Source organism: Pelophylax lessonae, assembly GCF_965119305.1.
Source record: "Pelophylax lessonae genome assembly, chromosome: 9".
Classification (NCBI taxonomy): Eukaryota; Metazoa; Chordata; class Amphibia; order Anura; family Ranidae; genus Pelophylax; species Pelophylax lessonae.
This window is the reverse complement of record NC_138776.1, coordinates 161896453-161915462: the sequence shown is the minus strand read 5'-3', so window position 1 is coordinate 161915462 and position 19010 is coordinate 161896453. Positions and strand designations below refer to the sequence as shown.

Below are 19010 nucleotides of genomic sequence, written 5' to 3'. Positions count from 1 at the left end.
ATATATTGTACATTCATATCAGCCCCTGCCCTCAAGGAACTTACAATCTAAGGTCACATTCATACATACCCATACTAGGGCCAATTTAAAGAGGATCTGATTAACCTACCAGCATGTCTCTGGGTTGTTGGAGGAAACCGGAGTACCCAGAGGAAACCCATGCAGACACACGGAGAACATGCAAACTCCAGGCAGGTAGTGCCATAGTTGGGATTTGAACCGGCGACCCTAGTGCTGCTAGGCAGAAGTGCTAACCACTCAGACACTGTCCTGACCACTATTAGGGTCCTTTTCACATAGGCTTTCTGCCTGGACTCTGTTTTGCTCAGCGGGGATCGATCTGCCAATCCCCGCTGACCAGGCGGATGACAAGTTCGTCTCGGCTTACTTTGCAGAGACAGACCTGTCAGATCCCCACTCTCCTCTATGGGAGATCGGAAGATAAAGGACCGCCTGTCCATTTTCATCTGATCCTAACCGATCCGATCTTCCAGACTGATGAAAAATAGGGTTTCCATCCGTCTGGATTTCACAAACAGGATTGGATTGGATAGCAGCATGTCCCCACTGACATCCGCTGTTCCATAGGGGTGCATGGAGCATCCGATTAGGTCTGCCTGAAAAACTGACGACAGGCGGACCTGATCAGAAAGCTCGTGTGAAGGGACCTTAGTGTTTAGCTGCTGGTGTTGGGGTTTCGGAAAGCCCATCCTATGAAATGACCGCAAAAGGGCTACAGCAGACCAGCAGCACTGAACTGCAACATAGGTTGAAAAAAAAGTGACACAAGGAATTTACTTTGAAACATATGACCATTGTTTGATACACCGTTTTAGGCTCCTTTCACACGGTCTGCCTCCGTAGGCGGATCCGTGCTGATCAGCGGTGTTTTAAAAACTGCACTTTTAAATACAGCATTCTGCACTATTCTTGCAAACTCTCCCTAAACATAAATGAAAGACTCCTACAATAAATGATTAAATATACACAAAATATTCAGTATTATACAGGCCTGAAATACTGTATAATATTAAAAAGGATTTATCTCTGCGTTTAAACACAGCAGACAAGCAATGTTAAAAGTGTCGCGTACTATAAAATAAAAGTCCAATATTATATATATATCGGCTGTCCCAAGGTGAATAATGTATGTAGTAAAAAAAGTGAATATCCAGGCTTTGTGACCTTTGCCATTACAGACCGCTGGAAAGGGACTCGCTTTCTGTAAGTAAAGTCTGCTAAATAGATCCAATCCGTACATTGCTCGTAGAGGAAATCAGCTGCTGTAAATTGTATTCCACTGCTTTCTCCCTAAATGTTTCCCCAGTGGAAAGTTCAAATTGAACCAGCAGAAAAAATCCAATAGTGTAATACGGTGTATTTGTTTTAAAAAAAAATAATACTGTCCACATCACTTGCATATTAACAGAGCAAAAAAGCTCATGGCGTTGTTTTCCCGCATCTGATGCGTGAATAAAACGCATGCCAAACACAGGTCAGCATAATTCCTTTAACTACTTCACTACTGGGCACATTCACCCCCTTCCTGCCCAGGCCAATGTTCAGCTTTCAGTGCTGTCGCACTTTGAATGACAGTTGCGCAGTCATACAACACTGTACCCAAATTCGTTTTTTTTTATCATTTTCTTCACACAAATAGAACTTTCTTTTGGTGATATTTAATAACTGCTGAGTTTTTTTATTTTTTGCTAAAGAAAAAATATGCCAAACATTTTCTGTTAGAAAATGTTGTAAATAAGTAATTTTTCTCTTTCACTGATGGGCACTGATAGGCTGTACTGATGGGCACTGATGAGGCAGCACTAATAGGTGGCACTGATATGCTGCTCTGATAGGCAGCACTGATGGGCACTAATAGGCGGCACATATGGGCAACGGTATGTGGCATTGATGGGCGGCTCTGCTGGACACTCATGGGCAGCACTTATGGGAACTGATGGGTGGCACTGATGGGCAAGCACCGATGTGCACTGAAAGGCAGGGCTGATTGGCCTCACTGATGGGCACAGATTGGTCCCACTGATGGGCAGAGATTGGTGTCACTGATGAGCACAGACTGGTGTCACTGATGGGCACAGAGTGGCATCACTGATGGGCACTGTTGGGGCTGCATTGTAATGAGGGCACTAATGATCAGTGCCCTGATTACCTTTACACGTATTCCATGTGAGGAGATACTGTTTATCAGCTCTCCTCATCTCATGCTCTGTCAGTGTGAGAGAGGAAAAGCAGATAAACGGCACTTCCTTGTTTATATCGCGGCTTAACTGGGCGCCGTCATATGACCTCATCCCAAAATGAGAGCCACACCGCTCCGCCGTCATTTGTCGGCGGGTGTGCGCCAAGTAGGTATTAGGGCAGTTTACAGGCATTGTTTGACCTGCTTTGCATTATGGTGCCTTATTTCTTTTTGAGACCGCATGTTCCATTCGGCTAGGTTCACATTATTGCAGGTGGTTGCAGGTGCGGGAATCGCACCTGTTGCCACACCCGCAACCACCTGCAGCCAAAATGTGCTGTTCTTTTTAAATTTGGGGGTTGCCATGTATTCCAAATGGCACCCCAAAGAAATTTCAAAACATATAGCGTTTGCAGGTTTGGGGATCGCAGGGATATTTCCCGGCTGCTGCGTTTTTAAATGCTGCGGGATCCTTTTTTCTGCACAAAATGCATGCTTATCAGCCCATTTAAATTATTAGGTTACCATGCCCACACGAACACAAAGCAGCAATATTGTGAACCTAGTGTTAGGGCGCCTTTGTACTGTAGGCAAATGAGGTCAAACGCTGTGTTTTCCATTGAACACAGCTGTTTGCCCTCGAATGGAAAATCCTGCGTTTGACTAGAACTCACATCCTCATGAACCCTAAGGGTCTGCCACAGGCCATCGAGAATGCTGCTCCAAGTGCAGCGACATAACCCCTACTGCCAAACATGTTAAATTTATACGGCTAGGTTTACATATGTGCAGGTGGTTCCCTCTGTGGGTCAAAAGCCACAACCACCTATGCAGAAAAACGCAGGAGATGTGTGTGGGTGCCATTAATTTTAATGGCATGCCACATACACTGGAAATTGCTCCCGCTCTGGGAACCACACTGCCCATGCGGGCTGCGATTTCAAGAATGGAGCAGGGACCTTTTCTCTGCATTTGAGGAGGCACAGCAGCCCAAAGAGCGGCATCAATGTAAACCTAGCCGAAGACTTCCTAAGGGGCAGGTTCTCATAAATCTATATAAGACCACTTTAAAGCATAATAGCATTTTAAAACACCCCCTGCTGATCCCTGCTGTGATTGGACACAGAATGTGTTTGTTTGGTAGCTGATTTCAGCCAATGATTTTGGCTGAAGTCAGCTGATTGACTGTGTCCAGTTACACACAGAGTTCTGTGTATACAAAAACACAGAACTCTGTGTGCAGGGAACAGCAGTCTGACTGTTTCTTCTCTCTGCAAAGCAGGGAAAAAAACAGCCAGATAGTTAAGTAAACGCAGCACACATTACACATTGTTGGGCACACAGTTAACCTTTTGATTTCCCCTATATCGGTGGTTCTCAACTCCGGTCCTCGGGGCACACTAACAGTCTAGGTTTGCAAGATAACTGAAATACATTACAGGTGATATAATTTGCTGCTCAGTGATTGCAGTACTCTAGTCTGCATCTCCCCAAGGTAATACTTAAAATCTGGCCCGTTATTGGGTCCTGAGGATTGGAGTTGAGAACCACTGCCCTAGATGTTACCCCTTCCCAGCCAGTGTCATTAGTACAGTAATATCACTGATCACTGTATTAGTGTCACTAGTGATGTCAGTTTGTCAGTGTTCCTCACAGTCAACGTTGACTAGTGACAGATTGCCCGTCACACTATCACAACCCCACTATAAGTTGCTGATCGCCACCATTACTAGTATAGTGTCATAGCTGTGTAAAATTCCAGGATTTTCTTTTTTACTCAAGACGTGTAGCAAAATAGATTTTCGTCTAAATTTATGAAGAAATTAGATTTATTTTTTTCGGTGTTTTTACAATTCTGACGCAAAAAATAAAAAAAACAGCGGTGATCAAATACCACCAAGAGAAAGCTGTAGTTGTTTAAAAGAAAATTCTAAAAATTTAGTTTGGGTACAGTGTTGCATGACAGCGCAATTGCCAGTTAAATTAGCACTGTGCTGAATAGCAAAAAATGGCCTGGTCATAAAGGGGGTAAAACCTTCTTGAGGTCAAGAGGGTAAATTCTGTTGCCTTCATCACTAGAACTACTGATGATTGTAATATGTGGTTTACAATGATTATGTAAATTTGCATCTTTTTTTTTGCCATGTAATTTCTTCAGACACTAATAATGCTATCTGGGGTTCTTCCTTAATTTGAAAGTTTAGATACTTTTGATAAAAACAATGACGTGTGTTTTTTTTTTTGTTTTTTTTTTAGTTATTACATGAATTTACTAAATGAGCCTACAGACGGTTCCACTACTGAAGATCCTGCGGAGACTGTTGATATAGCTTCAAGGACAAACTCTCCTCCAATAATCCCCATCCTGAAGAAAGTCAACGTGCTGGCCGCTTGCCTATTTTACACCTTCTTTGTCAGCATCATCATCTTCCCCACCATCTCCGCTGGTATTGAGTCTGTTGAGAAATACAATGATAGTGTTTGGACAAACAAATATTTCACGCCCTTGACGTGTTTCTTGGTTTATAACTTTGCTGACTGGAGTGGACGGCAGATCACAACATGGATCCAAGTCCCGGGACCCAACAGCAGAATGCTGCCCACCATGGTTTTCCTCCGAACGTTTTTCATCCCCTTGTTTATGTTTTGTAATTACCAACCGAGGAAACACATTTATGAAGTTTTTTTCCAGAGTGACGTCTATCCAATTATCTTTATCACATTACTGGGATTGAGTAATGGTTATTTAGGGACACTTTCCATGGTGTATGGTCCTAAGGTTGTCCCAAAGGAGCTCTCCGAGGGCACTGCAATAGTGATGTCTTTTTTCCTTGGGTTAGGATTGGCTATTGGATCCGCTTTCTCTTCTCTTGTTCATTTAATATAATTAACAAACTCAAACTTTTTTAAGTTTTTGTTTTAAATTGATGTTCATTTTAAAGGGCATTACGATGACAAAACATTTTCTTAGCAAATGTTTACTTTTTTTTTTGTCCTAAACTTTAATTTTTTTTTTTTTAATATACTGTATGTACCTCCTATTTACAAAAAGATGCCTCAATTAATGTTTGGGTATTGGATCTCTTTTCCGGAGTGCTTAGGTTCTTTTCTATACGTAAGGGTTCTGTACTTGCTGTCACATTAGAGGAAATACCACCTCTTTTTCACTAAACCAAGGGTCTCCAAACTTTATAAACAAAGACACAGTTTACTGTCCGTTAGACTTTAGGGGCGGGGGGGCTGCAGACTGTGGCCATTGAAAGTAGATAAGGTCCTAACATCAGTGGGGAAAATATGCCCCATTGCTTTCTTCAGAGGGCATAATTGTGCCTCATTATAGGTGTCAGTGGGAAGAATTGTACCTCATTGTTGGTGTCACTGGCCCCATCGCTTTCTTTAGTGGGAGCAATTGTGCCCCTTTATTGGTATCAGTGGGGGGATTATTGGCTCTAAGTGCTGGATAAAAGCAAGAAAACTGGCACATAATGCCCCCAGGTCTTAGTTTGGAGACCACCACACTAAACTGTTCTTGATAGTTACTTGAATTTCAGTGTACCTCTTGATGCCTATCAATGTGCCATTTATCCAAAGCAGTTTTTGTAGCCTTCAGCTTTAAGATGCCCATAATATTCCCATGTTTTAACAAAAAATGTTTTCCCTGCTCAAATAATTGCTTTGTGAGCATTATGATTTTACTGGTTGTGGCTTGGAAAATGCATTCTGGGGTGGACCAGGTAGCTTAGCTCCTAGCAGAGTTGTAGCGCTGATATTGGCACCAGAAGTGGGGTAGATGTCCCTGCAAAGATTTTCTCTTGCATTTGGGTTGCCCCCCGTCACTGCAAGGGTTTTATGCTGGTTTATGTCTAGGGGACTGTGAAAAGCTGGTGCTCTCCTCTACGTTCTGGCGATAGACTGTCCCTTGGCATCCTCATGTTCATTTCAGGGCTATAGGTCTTGGTCAAGGACCTGCAACTGCTTGAGTATAGGGAACTGGTTTTACAACCCAGGGGAGCCTGTGAGAGCTGAGGTTTAGATAAGTGAAATGCTGTTTGTTGTCCCGTAGAGATATACGAGCATTTAACCCTTTAAATGCTGGAGCAGCCCCACTGCAAAGAAGCATTTTTGTTTTCCCCTGAGATCATCTTTAACCGATTGCCAACCGTTGCTACAGGTTGGCTGCGTTATGCAGAATCACGTGTATATATACGTGATCCTGCACTTCCAGGAACCGGGCACGAGTGTGCACCGCAGATGGCTCCCTTCTGCTGTGATTCTACACAGCGGGTCTCGCAGACTGGATATCCGCCGGCACCCGCTGATCGTTCTGTACACAGGCAGAACAGCAATCTGCCTATGCAAACAAGGCAGATTGCCGTTCTGTTAGTACAGAAGGCATAGATCCTGTGTTCCTGTAAAGCAGAAACACAGATCCATGCCTTCCACTAGTAAAAGCACCTCCCTCACTATACTAAAACACCAGCTAGGCACACAGGTAACCCTTTGATCGCCCCTGTTAAACCCTTCCCAGCCAATGTCATTAGTACAGTGACTTTGTATATTTTTAGCACTAATCACTGTATTAGTGTCAGGTGTCAAATTTGTCCGCTGCAATATCGCAACCCCCCCTATAAGTCGCTGATCACCACCATTACTAGTAAAAATAAATACAAATGTAATAAATATATCCCATACTTTGTAGACGCTATCATTTTTGTGCAAACGTATATTGATTATATACGCCTATTGCGATTTTTTTTTTTTACCAAAAATATGTAGCAGAATACATATTGAAGACGAAATTCAAATATTTTATTTTTTTTTAAATTTTTTTTTAATTGGATATGTTTTAGAGCAGGAAGTAAAAAAAAAATATATATATATATATATATATATATATATATATATATATATATATATATATATTTTTGTTGTCGGTCTTTTTTGTTTATAGCGCAAAAGTTAAAAAACACAGAGGTGATCAAATACCCCCAAAAGAAAGCTCTATTTGCGGGGAAAAAAGGGCATTTTCTGTGTGTACAGTGACGCATGACTGGCATTTGTCAAAGTACCGCAGTGCTGTATCGCAAAAAATGGCCTGGTCATGGAGAGAGTTAAATCTTCCGGAGCTGAAGTGGTTAAGCACATGTTTAAAAAAAATTATTTTAGGCCTGAAGATTCCATAAAATCCCCAAAATGTATCTTTTCTGAAAGCAGACACCCTAGCCTAGAGAATAAAATAGTGATAGTTCCAATTTTTTATGTCACACAATATTACCACAAAGGTCTAGGAAACTAGTGGTGCACCAAAATGAAAATTGTGGACTGAAACCGAAAATTCAGGATGCACTAGGCCGAAAACCGTGGACAGTTTTAAAAAAATATATAGAACTTTATTATATTCGCCATTTTATTTTAATATCGTGAAATTAAATTAATATGAATTTATTTTCGGCCATTATCGGCAACTTTTTGGCCTGTGCTTTTTTCATACTGAACAAATTTTGAAACACTTTTGTATTAAAAAAAAAAGCGCAAGAAAAGCTCAAGAAAAATGCATCCCTCTAAATTCTACGTATGTCTTCACACTGGTCCTTTCGCACTGCCGTTACGGTGTTAAAAGTTTAAGTTTTTTTACTTAACTTTTAAGTCCCCTGTGTGATGATTGTTTTGGTGAAAGGTTCTCTTTAATAAGACATCCAGGATCTGAAAGGCCGTGCATGTCTCCCTTGTGCGTTACTAAATGTAATGCAATGCACACTGCATTGCATTCTTGCCCGGCCTTGATGGCCAGGGAAACTGTCAAAGGGGACCCGAAAGTGACATTACACACATCAGTTCCGGGTCAGCAACAAGAAGGGGAGGAGAGTGTGTGTCTGCTCTCCTCCCCTCCCCTCTACCCTGCGGCACCTGCTTTGCCATAACCGGACTTGCAGTTTGGCAAGTGAAAGCTGAGATACATAGCAGGGGGGCGCGCACAAGGTGTGTGGAAGTATTTGGGTGCCAGGATGCAATTTATTGACGCATGGCGACCTGGCGCTTGGGATTTTTCGAGCCCTGGGTTATATCAGGGTTACCCAACAATTGGTGCATGTAAACAACCCTTAAATGGTTTTTATCCTTCCCCATACTCTACGAAAGTTTACAAAACATTTTGGCTGGAGTCCATTTCAAGGCTCTTTCCTACATTTAGGTAGAAGATGAATGTTGGATATCACTTATATGCCATATTGCTGCAATATACTGTTGTGAATATTAAATATATTTTAAATATGGACTATTTTGAAGTAATAGGTAAAGCTGCAATATGACATACATTTATTTTTGGCCTTACTATAAGGGGTGTAAACCCCTGATATGAAAAATAAACAAAGCCTTTCATTCCATAGTGTGGATGTGCCTCAATCACAAGCACTTGGTGTGATTTCTGGCTGCCCTGTCATTCCTCTATGAGTCGACAGTCTTAACTGATCACCAGATAATCCCGCCCCCCCCCCCCAGAACACAGCAGGTTAGCTATGCATGTTTCCCTATGATACTGTGTAGAAGGGGGGGGGGGGGTTTACTTTCCTTCACTCAGGTCTCCCGATTAGACTCCTCTCTGCTGGGCAGTATATCAAATCAGATCCCCCACCCCTTACTTCAGTAAGCTCAGAAATGTAGTGGAAAATGTGCTTTAGGAGGCTGTAGAGTGAAGACGGCTGCAGATAAACAGGTACAACTTATGTAGGAGGACTCCTCTCTGTGTAACCCCTGAGGCCAGTCACTTTAATGGGTACAGTAAAACCTTAGAATGAGAGTAACTTGGTCTGAGAGTGTTTTGCAAGACAAGCAATGTTTTTTTATAAATTTTGACTTGATAAACAAGCGATGTCCTGATATACGAGTAACGTCACATCACAACTGAGTATAAAAGAGAAGAGAGGCACCTCTAAGTGTATTAATATGGTACAAAATGGCAACATTTAATGAAGGTAAAACATTTGGCAACTCACATGGTTGATGAATAAAATAGGCACATCTGAGTAAGCAGGCATCCAGGGTAAAGATGTCCAAATAGACCGTCCTCCACGCCCGCACCACCAACGCCATCAACGTCATCCCTTCCACGCTGCACTCCATGAGCGCTTCAAGCCTCGCTTTCAGATCGCTCTACTGCAGGGTAGTCTTACCGGTCACGATTGCAGACTGACAGCGGGGAGAGTGCCGGTGGTGTGGAGGATGGTCTATGTGGACAGCTTTACCCCGGGTTCCTGCATTCTTAGATGTGCCTCTTTTAATCATCAACCATGTGAGTTGTTAAGTGTTGAACCTTCATTAAATGTAACCATATTGCTACACTTAGAGGCGCCTCTCTTCTCTTTTATACTCTGTAGCTCCTGCTGGATTTGGCTTCTAATCCCCTTGTGGAGGCTGCCATTGGTGGATGGACATTTTATGGTTACACAACCTATCACATTGATATAATATTTTTATATGGACTATAAACTGAAGGATTTATGAATAAATGGTTGTGGAATGAATCATCTGAGTTTCCATTATTTCTTATGGGGAAATTTGCTTTGATATATGAGTGTTTTGGATTACAAGCATGTTCCCAGGACGAATTATGCTCGCAATCCAAGGTTTTACTGTATATGTAAAGGTTTACAACCACTTTAAACCGCCGTTCACACCGGTGCGACGTGACACAGGACAAATCGCACCCTATCATCAGCAATGGAGCTGTTCAAATCGGTGCTAAGCCAACTTTGCACTTTTGACTGATTTGAAAGAGCAGATCCTGAACTACTTTTGGTGATTTCAGGTGCGATTTGCATAGACAGTTGCACAGATGTCAGCCAAGTCGCACTGACACGTCCCTTCGAAATCATGCGATTTCAAGTAAAGTCACACAATTTTAAAGCCGCATGTAGTGTGAACCTAGACTAATTTTTATGTTGTGTACTAAAACATGAAAGGGAGAATCTCATTTGATGCTGCACATAAGAACTGTCCTTCCTTAAAATGATATTACATTTTTTAAGCATCTTCAGCAGCTAATGTATTCACTTACTGTGTATGCGGCTTCTTTATTTTTTAATCCTTGCTCGTGTTCCTAGTTAGGCTAATGCAAGGACTCCTGCCTCGGGTTTCCTGTTTCAGGGTGGCTCCTTTCTCTTGCAATGTTCTACAGAGCCACCCTTAAATGCAGGGACTAAAGTTATGTCTCTCTACACTGTATGCATCAATAGAAACACACAGCTTTAGGAAAGTAAGGCACTCCCCTTAACCTACTTTCCCCCTCCCTTCTCTAAGCTAGCAGATGGACTGGAGACTGCACTGTCCACTGTTACCTTTTTCCTATTAAATCGGAGTTCCAGCCTCAAATACCTTTTTTAACTAAAAATACCCCTATAATACTAATCCATCGCCTCCTTTACAGAACCGCTATTCTCATACTTACAAGGTGTACAGTATTGGATTTTAGTCTAAATCTTACTTTTAAAAACGCTGTCTGAGCGCAGCCATCTTGGATGTGGGCAGCTGAAGCCGCAGTGTAATCTGCTGTGTCCTTCCTCCTAATTCCAGGGAGTGTTCTGGGAGTTCTTCCTGATTCCAGGGAGTGTTCTGGGTGTTCTTCCTGATTCCAGCCTCCTGGGAGTGATGACAAACAGCTCCCAGGATGCAATGCAAAGGCGGAAGTGATGTCGGTGGCCTTGGCCACAGAGGGGGGAGAAGAAGGAAGTACAATCAAAAATGCCCTGAAAATAAGGTAAGGGACCCCCGAAAAAAATTTAAAATGCCCAATTGTTGTTCAGCATAGCGAGCACTCCAGGAATCACTAAAGTTGCAAAATAGCCGGAACTCCGCTTTAATATAGAATGTTCAGAGAAGCAGAACTAAGAAAGCAGAAGCCAACAGCATTGAAAGTTGCAAAATGCATCTGCTGGGGTAAGAATTTTAACACAAAATTTACTGGGGAATGTTAATTGTATTGTTCTAAATTTGCTAGGCTAAAAAAACGCTGAGGGGTATAATACTACTTTATTTTTATAAATGAAAGGCTGTGGTGTACAGAGAAAAACCCGCATATTTAACCACTCTGCTCAAAAATCTGGAGTAGAATTCTCCTTGAATTAATTATATCTTCTTTTTAAGATAAAGTTTATATCTATTTTTGATCACTATATATTATAATAAAACAGGTATTTTTTTGCTTGAAAACAATGTACTCTTATTTTGTCATTCTAGACATTCTCAAACGTGGTTTCATGTATTTGGAACATTAGATTCTTGTAGACGCTATTGATGTAAATACATGATGATATTTTTTTCTACAACATATAGCCTGTAAATGGTGTTAAGGCCAGTTTGATTGTACATTGTGGATTTTAGACTGTATATTGCACATACAATTTTCTTAAAGTGTGCCTTTCATATCCATTCAAGAACTCTTGATAACTCGAACAAGGGTGGCGTATAATTAAATACAAAGTAATTGCACTGCATGTGTTAAAAAAAAAGAATTCTATCATCACTCTATAAATATGAACATGTGCCATGAATCAATACCAGCTAACATTCCAATATCAAATACTATAAATATGAGCATATACCATTAACCACTCGAAGTCCAGGACAATTCTGACATTCCTCTCCTACTCCTACATTATTATTATTGTTTTGCTAGAAAACTACTTAGAACCCCCAAATATATTTTAAGGCCCCTTTCACACTACGTCAGTTGTCATCCGTTTTTCGTCAGTTGTTATCCGTTTTTCGTCAGTTGTTATCCGTCTTTCATCCGTTGTCATCCGTTTTTACATAGAGATGCATTGATGTCCATTTTTCATCCGTCAACGGATGGATGAAAAACGGACAAACGGACAGCGTGTGTGAAAGGGGCCTTATGCAGAGGCCCTAGAGAATAAAATGGTGGGCGTTGCAAATTTTTGTCACACTGTATTTGCTCAGCGGCTTTTCAAACGCAATTTTTTGGGAAAGCATACACTTTAAAAATTAATTTTAATGCGCAAAAGCGCAAATGAATACCCAATTGCTTGGTAAAATATAAGCGTAAATAGATACCAAAAATGTCATGCTTTAAAATTGCACCCGCCCGTGGAACGGCAACAAATTACGGTATCTACAAATCTCCATAGGCAACACTTTAAAAACCTTTACAGGCTACCAGCTAGATTTTAGATTGTAAGCTCTAATGAGCAGGGCCCTTTGATTCCTTTTGTTCCAAATTGTAGTGTAACTGTAATGTCTGCCCTCATTTTGTTAAGCGCTGCGCAAACTGTTGGCGCTATATAAATCCTGTATAATAATAATAATAATTTAGAGCTACACAGGAGGTCTTGCACTAAAACTATTGCTCTCGCTCTGACATTTGCTGCGATACCTCACATGTGTGGTGCGATCGCCATTTACATATGCATGTGGGATTTCAAGCAGGTCTCCACCCAAAAGGTGAAGCCGTGCTTCTTTAGCTGCTCCCCCCGGGGGGGAGCAGGTACCTGGCTTTGATTGATAAACTCAGCTGGAAATTTGGCCCCCCTACTCCCCCCCCCCCCCCTGCTGCCAGGCCATTTACAAAGCACAGCTCACTTTGTTCATGTGCAGTTGGGAACCTATTGTAAAGCCGCAAGTTGGCAGCAGCACCTGAGAGCCAATTGAAAAATCGGCTCGGGTGAAGACACACTGTTGAATATGTGGTCAAGTAAGTGTCCTAATATTTAAAGTCAGCAGCTACAGTATTTTTCTTATGGCGCCTGGAGCCTCGCTTTAACTGTGCATTCACATTTGTGTGTGAGCAGAGGGGAATGGGACCACTTCAAATATAAAGTAAAAACTTTTATATATACTGTATATATAAACTTATATATATATATTTTTTTTTTTGATCAACCATAATGCTTTTACAAGGAATGAACAACAGCCCTTGTAATGGCAGCTCCTCTTTATGGAGAGATCTGGGCTCTATTAGATTCAAGATCTCTCCTCTGGCCTCCAATAAGACACAGATTGGTCTAGTCAGCTGCATTACTAACCGTTAACGGCCAGGTAAACAAAAAAACTTCAAGCCAAAACCGAAAGTGACAAAATCCTTGTTGCTTCCAGTTTCTGATGTCACACAGTGGGAGAAACAATCTCTGTTACTATCACTGTGTGCTCAGAGCCAGATACCACCGGGTGAATCCTTACCGGGCTCCCTGATCGAGCAGGAAAGCCCAGGAAAAAGCAGGAGGTGGGAGGGGACCCCCTTCCAACGCCTGTAAAAGTAATTCAGCGGCTTGTTGGCTGCTAGGATTACTTTTACTTTGTAGGAAATCGCTGGCCCTAAAAAATTATATACAATGGAATGGTATTGGTGCAAAATTGTGATCATTGATAGTGGGGACCATCAGTCTATGGGTGGGCAGTGGGCAGAAGATGATGAAAAAGTCATGGGATGATTCAACAGATGGTGATCCTGCAATGATATTGGGCAGTTCAGAAACTTTAGGGCAGGGGGTTTTCAAACTATGGCCCTCCAGTTGTTAAGGAACTACAATCTCCATCATGCCTAGTCATGTCTGTGAATGTCCGAGTCTTACGATGCCTCATTGAATGTGTAGTTCCGCAACAGCTGGAGGGCCGTACTTTGAGGATCCCTGCTTTAGGGCAATCCTCTTCAGGGAAGTAAAAAAGCATACTCCTCTTAAGTAAAACTGTATGGTATTTATTTAGATGAAGAATAAAAACACTCTTATCTTGGTAAGTGGAGATAGGCACATCAGGGATTCCTGTAGTGGTGAGTCTCTGTGCTCGCTGGTAAGCTGCTGTGTATGTCAGGGTTCTGCCTTGTCTCCTGTGGATGCCGTCTGTCGAATCTGGGTGTGGACTGGAATAGGATGGAAGGCTGGAACGGACGTGGACCACAGCAAAAATGACCCCAACGCATTTCCAAGCGTGTGCCCTGCCGTTGGTGGTGACAGGCGTGCTCGTTTCTTAAGCTCGAGAAAGGAGCGTGCCTGTCACCACCACAAGCAGAGCGCACGCTCGATAATATGTTGTGGTCATTTCCGGCGATGTCACACGCCCGCCGCTGTTTTCCATGTGCGCTCCAGCCCTCCTTGCTGTTCCAGTCCATACCCAGAGCTGACAGACTGCGTCCACAGGAGACATGGCGGAACCCTGGCATACACAGCAGCTTACCAGTGAGCACAGAGGCTCAACACTACAGGAATCACTGATGTGCCTATCTCCACTTACTAAAATGTGAGTGTTTTTATACTTTGTCTAAATAAATACCATACAGTTTCACTTAGGCTACGTTCACATGTAGGCGTTTTAGGGGCGTTTTTCTGGGATCAGCTCTCAAAACGCCCAACAAGACAAATCCTATTCATTTCAATGGCCCCTGTTCACATCTGAGCGTTTTGACGCCGTGAGCAAAACGCCCAACGCTCAAAAAAGTACATGACCTTCTTTTTGGGCAGATTACAGGCATTTTCCATTGGTCTAGTCAATCTAAAAACGCCTGCACAAAAAACGCCTGTAAAATGCCTGCAAAAACGCCCATAAAAACGCCTGTAATAACAACACCAAGATGTGAACGTAGCCTTAAGAGGCACCTCTGCTTCTGTCTTTTTGCCTAAAAAAATATATCGATCTTTGCGGCAAATATCACCCTTACAGTCCAAGGATGTTTATAAATGTACAGTGGACAGGAATTGGTTAATCAGTACCAAGTAAAAGAAAAAAAAACATTTAAAAAATCTACCCACAATTAAAGATTACTATATTTTATATTATTAAAATGGTTACAAAGCTGTAGACTGTTGCGGCACACAATGAAAAAACAGTATGGTTGTATTTTGTTACTCGTCCCGTTGTTTTCTCGTACAAACTCATTGCGGATCTGTTCAACTAACGTAAGTCACTCCCAAAAACTCTCCATGCCAATAAAACACAGTCACTTTTATAAGGGGCAAGATGTATCAAAGAGCTGGACCTCAGAATTTAATTTCACTGCTCAGTGCTAGAAATGTGTGCTGAAGAGTAGCAAGTTCTCTTCAGCTTGGTTGGGTCAGATAAAGTATTACTTTAGACAGAAGGTAATTGGATTGTGAAATAGGCTGCGGTGAGATGTAGCAGGCACTATGGCAGCATTAAAATGATTCAGAAAACAGTTTAGATAGGACAGAACACAGAGATCACTAACTAGGAGTGCTGCCACAGCAGAAGGATGACCTAGTCTCACGCTGACCTTAAGAGAAACTTGTGGCTTTTGATGTGAAGTTCAGTACCATTTCCATCAAGCGATGTACTGTAATTGCAAGATTTCGCACTAGTTAAGAAAACTGTTCTTAATTTCAGCAATTAGAAGGGAATATCCTTTTAGAGCTAAATAATGTTCTCCTGGTCAAATGTAATTATTATACAGTAATAAACTACTAATGAGCCAAGTTAATTTTTCCAAAAATGCTGTTTAAGTTGTGAAGAAGGTCATAAAATAGTAAAAGTAGAAATCAAAGTAGAGCAAACATTGCTATTATTTTTATTAAGGGAATATTCACAGCACTTCACTTTTTCCACATTTTGTTATCTTACAGCCTTATTCCAAAATGGATTAAATTCATTATTTTCATCAAAATTCTACAAACAATATCCCATAATGACAACATGAAAGGAGTTTGTTTGAAATCTTTGCAAATGTATTAAAAATAAAAAATGAAAAAAATCAAATGTACAGAAGTATTCACAGCCTTTGCTCAATGCTTTGTTGAAGCACCTTTGGCACCAATTACAGCCCCAAGTCTTTTCGAGTATGATGCTACAAGCTTGGCACACCTATTTTTGGGCAGTTTCTCGCATTCTTCTTTGCAGGACCTCTCAAGCTCCATCAGGTTGGATGGGGAGCGTCAGTGCACAGCCATTTTCAGATCTTTCCAGAGATGTTTAATCGGTTTCAAGCCTGGGCTCTTGCTGGGCCACTCAAGGACATTCACAGAGTTGTTTCGTAGCCACTCCTTTGTTATCTTGGCTGTGCGCTTAGGTCTGTTGTCCTGTTGGAAGATGAACCTTCACCCCAGTCTGAGGTCCAGAGCACTCTGGAGCAGTTTATTTTTAAGGATGTCTCTGTACATGGCTGCATTCATCTTTCTCTCGATCCTGACTAGTTTTCCAGTTCCTGCTGCTGAAAACTATTCCCACTCCATGTTACCAGCACCATGCTTCACTGTAGTAATGGAATGGGCCAGATGATGAGCGGTCTGGTTTCCTCCAGACATGATGCTTGCCATTCAAGCCAAAGAATTCAATCTTTGTTTCATCAGACCAGAGAATTTTGTTTCTCATCGTCTGAGAGTCCTTCAGGTGCCTTTTGGAAAACTCCAGATGGGCTATCATGTGCCTTTTACTGAGGAGTGTCTTTCGTCTGGCCACTCTACCATACAGGCCCAATTGGTGGAGTGCTGCAGAGATGATGGTTCTGAAAGGTTCTCCTCACTTCACAGAGAAACACTGGAGCTCTGTCAGAGTGACTGTCTGGTTCTTGGTCACCTCTCTGGCTAAGGCTCTTCTTCCCCGATCACTCAGTTTGGCCGGGCGGCCCACTGTAGGAAGTTTCCTGGTGGTTCCAAATATCTTCAATTTATGAATGATGGAGGCCAATGTGCTCATTGGTACCTTCAATGCCGCAGAAATTTTTCTGTACCCTTCTCCAGATCTGTGCCTCCATACAATCCTGTCCAAGGGGGCTACATACAATTCCTTGGACTTCATGGCTTGGTTTGTGCTCTGACATGCCCTGGTAACTGTGGAACCTTATATAGACAAGTGTGTGCCTTTCGAAATCATGTCCAATCAACTGATTTTACCACAGGTGGTCTCCAATCGAGTTGTAGAAACATTTCAAGGATGGTCAGTGGAAACAGGATGCACCTGAGCTTAATTTTGAGTGTTATGGCAAAGGCTGTGAATATTCACAGTATTTCACAAAAGTGAGTACACCCCTCACATTTTTGTAAATACTTTATTATCTTTTCATGTGACAACACTGAAGAAAAGACACTTTGCTACAATGTTAATTAGTGGGTGTATAGCTTGTATAACAGTGTAAATTTGCTGTCCCCTCAAAATAACTCCACACACAGCCATGAATGTCTAAACTGCTGGCAACAAAAGTGAGTATACCCCCAGGTCAAAATGTCCAAATTGGGCCCAAAGTGTCAATATTTTGTGCGGCCACCATTATTTTCCAGCACTGCAGTAATCCTCTTGGGCATGGAATTCACCAGAGCTTCACAGGTTGCCACTGGAGTCCTCTTCCACTCCTCCATGATGACCATTTCAAGGATGGTCAGTGGAAACAGGATGCACCTGAGCTTAATTTTGAGTGTTATGGCAAAGGCTGTGAATATTCACAGTATTTCACAAAAGTGAGTACACCCCTCACATTTTTGTAAATACTTTATTATCTTTTCATGTGACAACACTGAAGAAAAGACACTTTGCTACAATGTTAATTAGTGGGTGTATAGCTTGTATAACAGTGTAAATTTGCTGTCCCCTCAAAATAACTCCACACACAGCCATGAATGTCTAAACTGCTGGCAACAAAAGTGAGTATACCCCCAGGTCAAAATGTCCAAATTGGGCCCAAAGTGTCAATATTTTGTGCGGCCACCATTATTTTCCAGCACTGCAGTAATCCTCTTGGGCATGGAATTCACCAGAGCTTCACAGGTTGCCACTGGAGTCCTCTTCCACTCCTCCATGATGACATCACGGAACCAGTGGATGTTTGAGACTTTGCGCTCCTCCACCTTTCATTTGAAGATGCCCCACAGATGCTCAATAGGGTTTAGGTCTGGAGACATGCTTGGCCAGTCCATCACCTTTTACCCACAGCTTCTTTAGGAGGCAGTGGTCGTCTTGGAGGAATGTTTGGGGTTGTTATCATGTTGGAATACTGCCCTGCTGCCCAGTCTCCGAAGAGAGGGATTATGTTCTGCTTCAGTATGTAATAGTACACATTGGCATATTGTAGCTCCCAAGTACAGGCAGCACTCATGCAGCCCCAGACCATGACACTCCCACAATCATGCTTGACTGGAGGCAAGACACACTTGTCTTTGTACTCCGCACCTGGTTGCCACCACACACGCTTGACACCATCTAAACCAAATAGGTTTATCTTGGTCTCCTCAGACGACAGGACATGGTTTCAGTAATCCAAGTCCTTAGTCTGCTTGTCTTCAGCAAATTGTTTGCCGGCTTTATTATGCATCATCTTTAGAAGATGCTTCCTTCTGGGACGACAGCCATGCAGACCAAGTTGATGCAGTGAGGGGCGTATGGTCTGAGCACTGAATGGCTGACCCCCTCACCCCTTTAACCTCTGCAGCAATGCTGGCAGCACTCATACGTCTATTTCCCAAAGACAACCTCTGGATATGACGCTGAGCATGTGCACTCAACTTCTTTGGTCGACCATATCGAGGCCTGTTCTGAGTGGAACCTGTACTGTTAAACCGCTGTATGGTCTCGGCCACCTTCTTCTTCTCATAGCCTAGGCCAGTGATGGCGAACCTTGGCACCCCAGATGTTTTGGAACTACATTTCCCATGATGCTCATGCACTCTGCAGTGTAGTTGAGCATCATGGGAAATGTAGTTCCAAAACATCTGGGGTGCCAAGGTTCACCATCACTGGCCTAGGCCATCTTTATGTAGGACAACAATTTTTTTTTCAGATTCTCAAAGAGTTCTTTGCCATGAGGTACATGTGTTTTTTTTTTTTAATTGCAAGATTTCAAACAAACTTCTTTCACATTGTC

General features: G+C 42.2%; 1 protein-coding gene across 1 annotated transcript in view; it reads left to right on the top strand.

Moving 5' to 3' along the window:
* SLC29A3 (solute carrier family 29 member 3) overlaps positions 1-5158 on the top strand; it is a 125710-nt gene extending 120552 nt beyond the window's left edge. The window contains exon 6 of the mRNA XM_082268011.1: positions 4457-5158. Within this exon, the coding sequence (XP_082124137.1) occupies positions 4457-5087 (631 nt within the window). The 3' untranslated portion in view covers positions 5088-5158. The remainder of the gene's footprint in view (positions 1-4456) is intronic.
* Positions 5159-19010: the final 13852 nt, after the last annotated feature.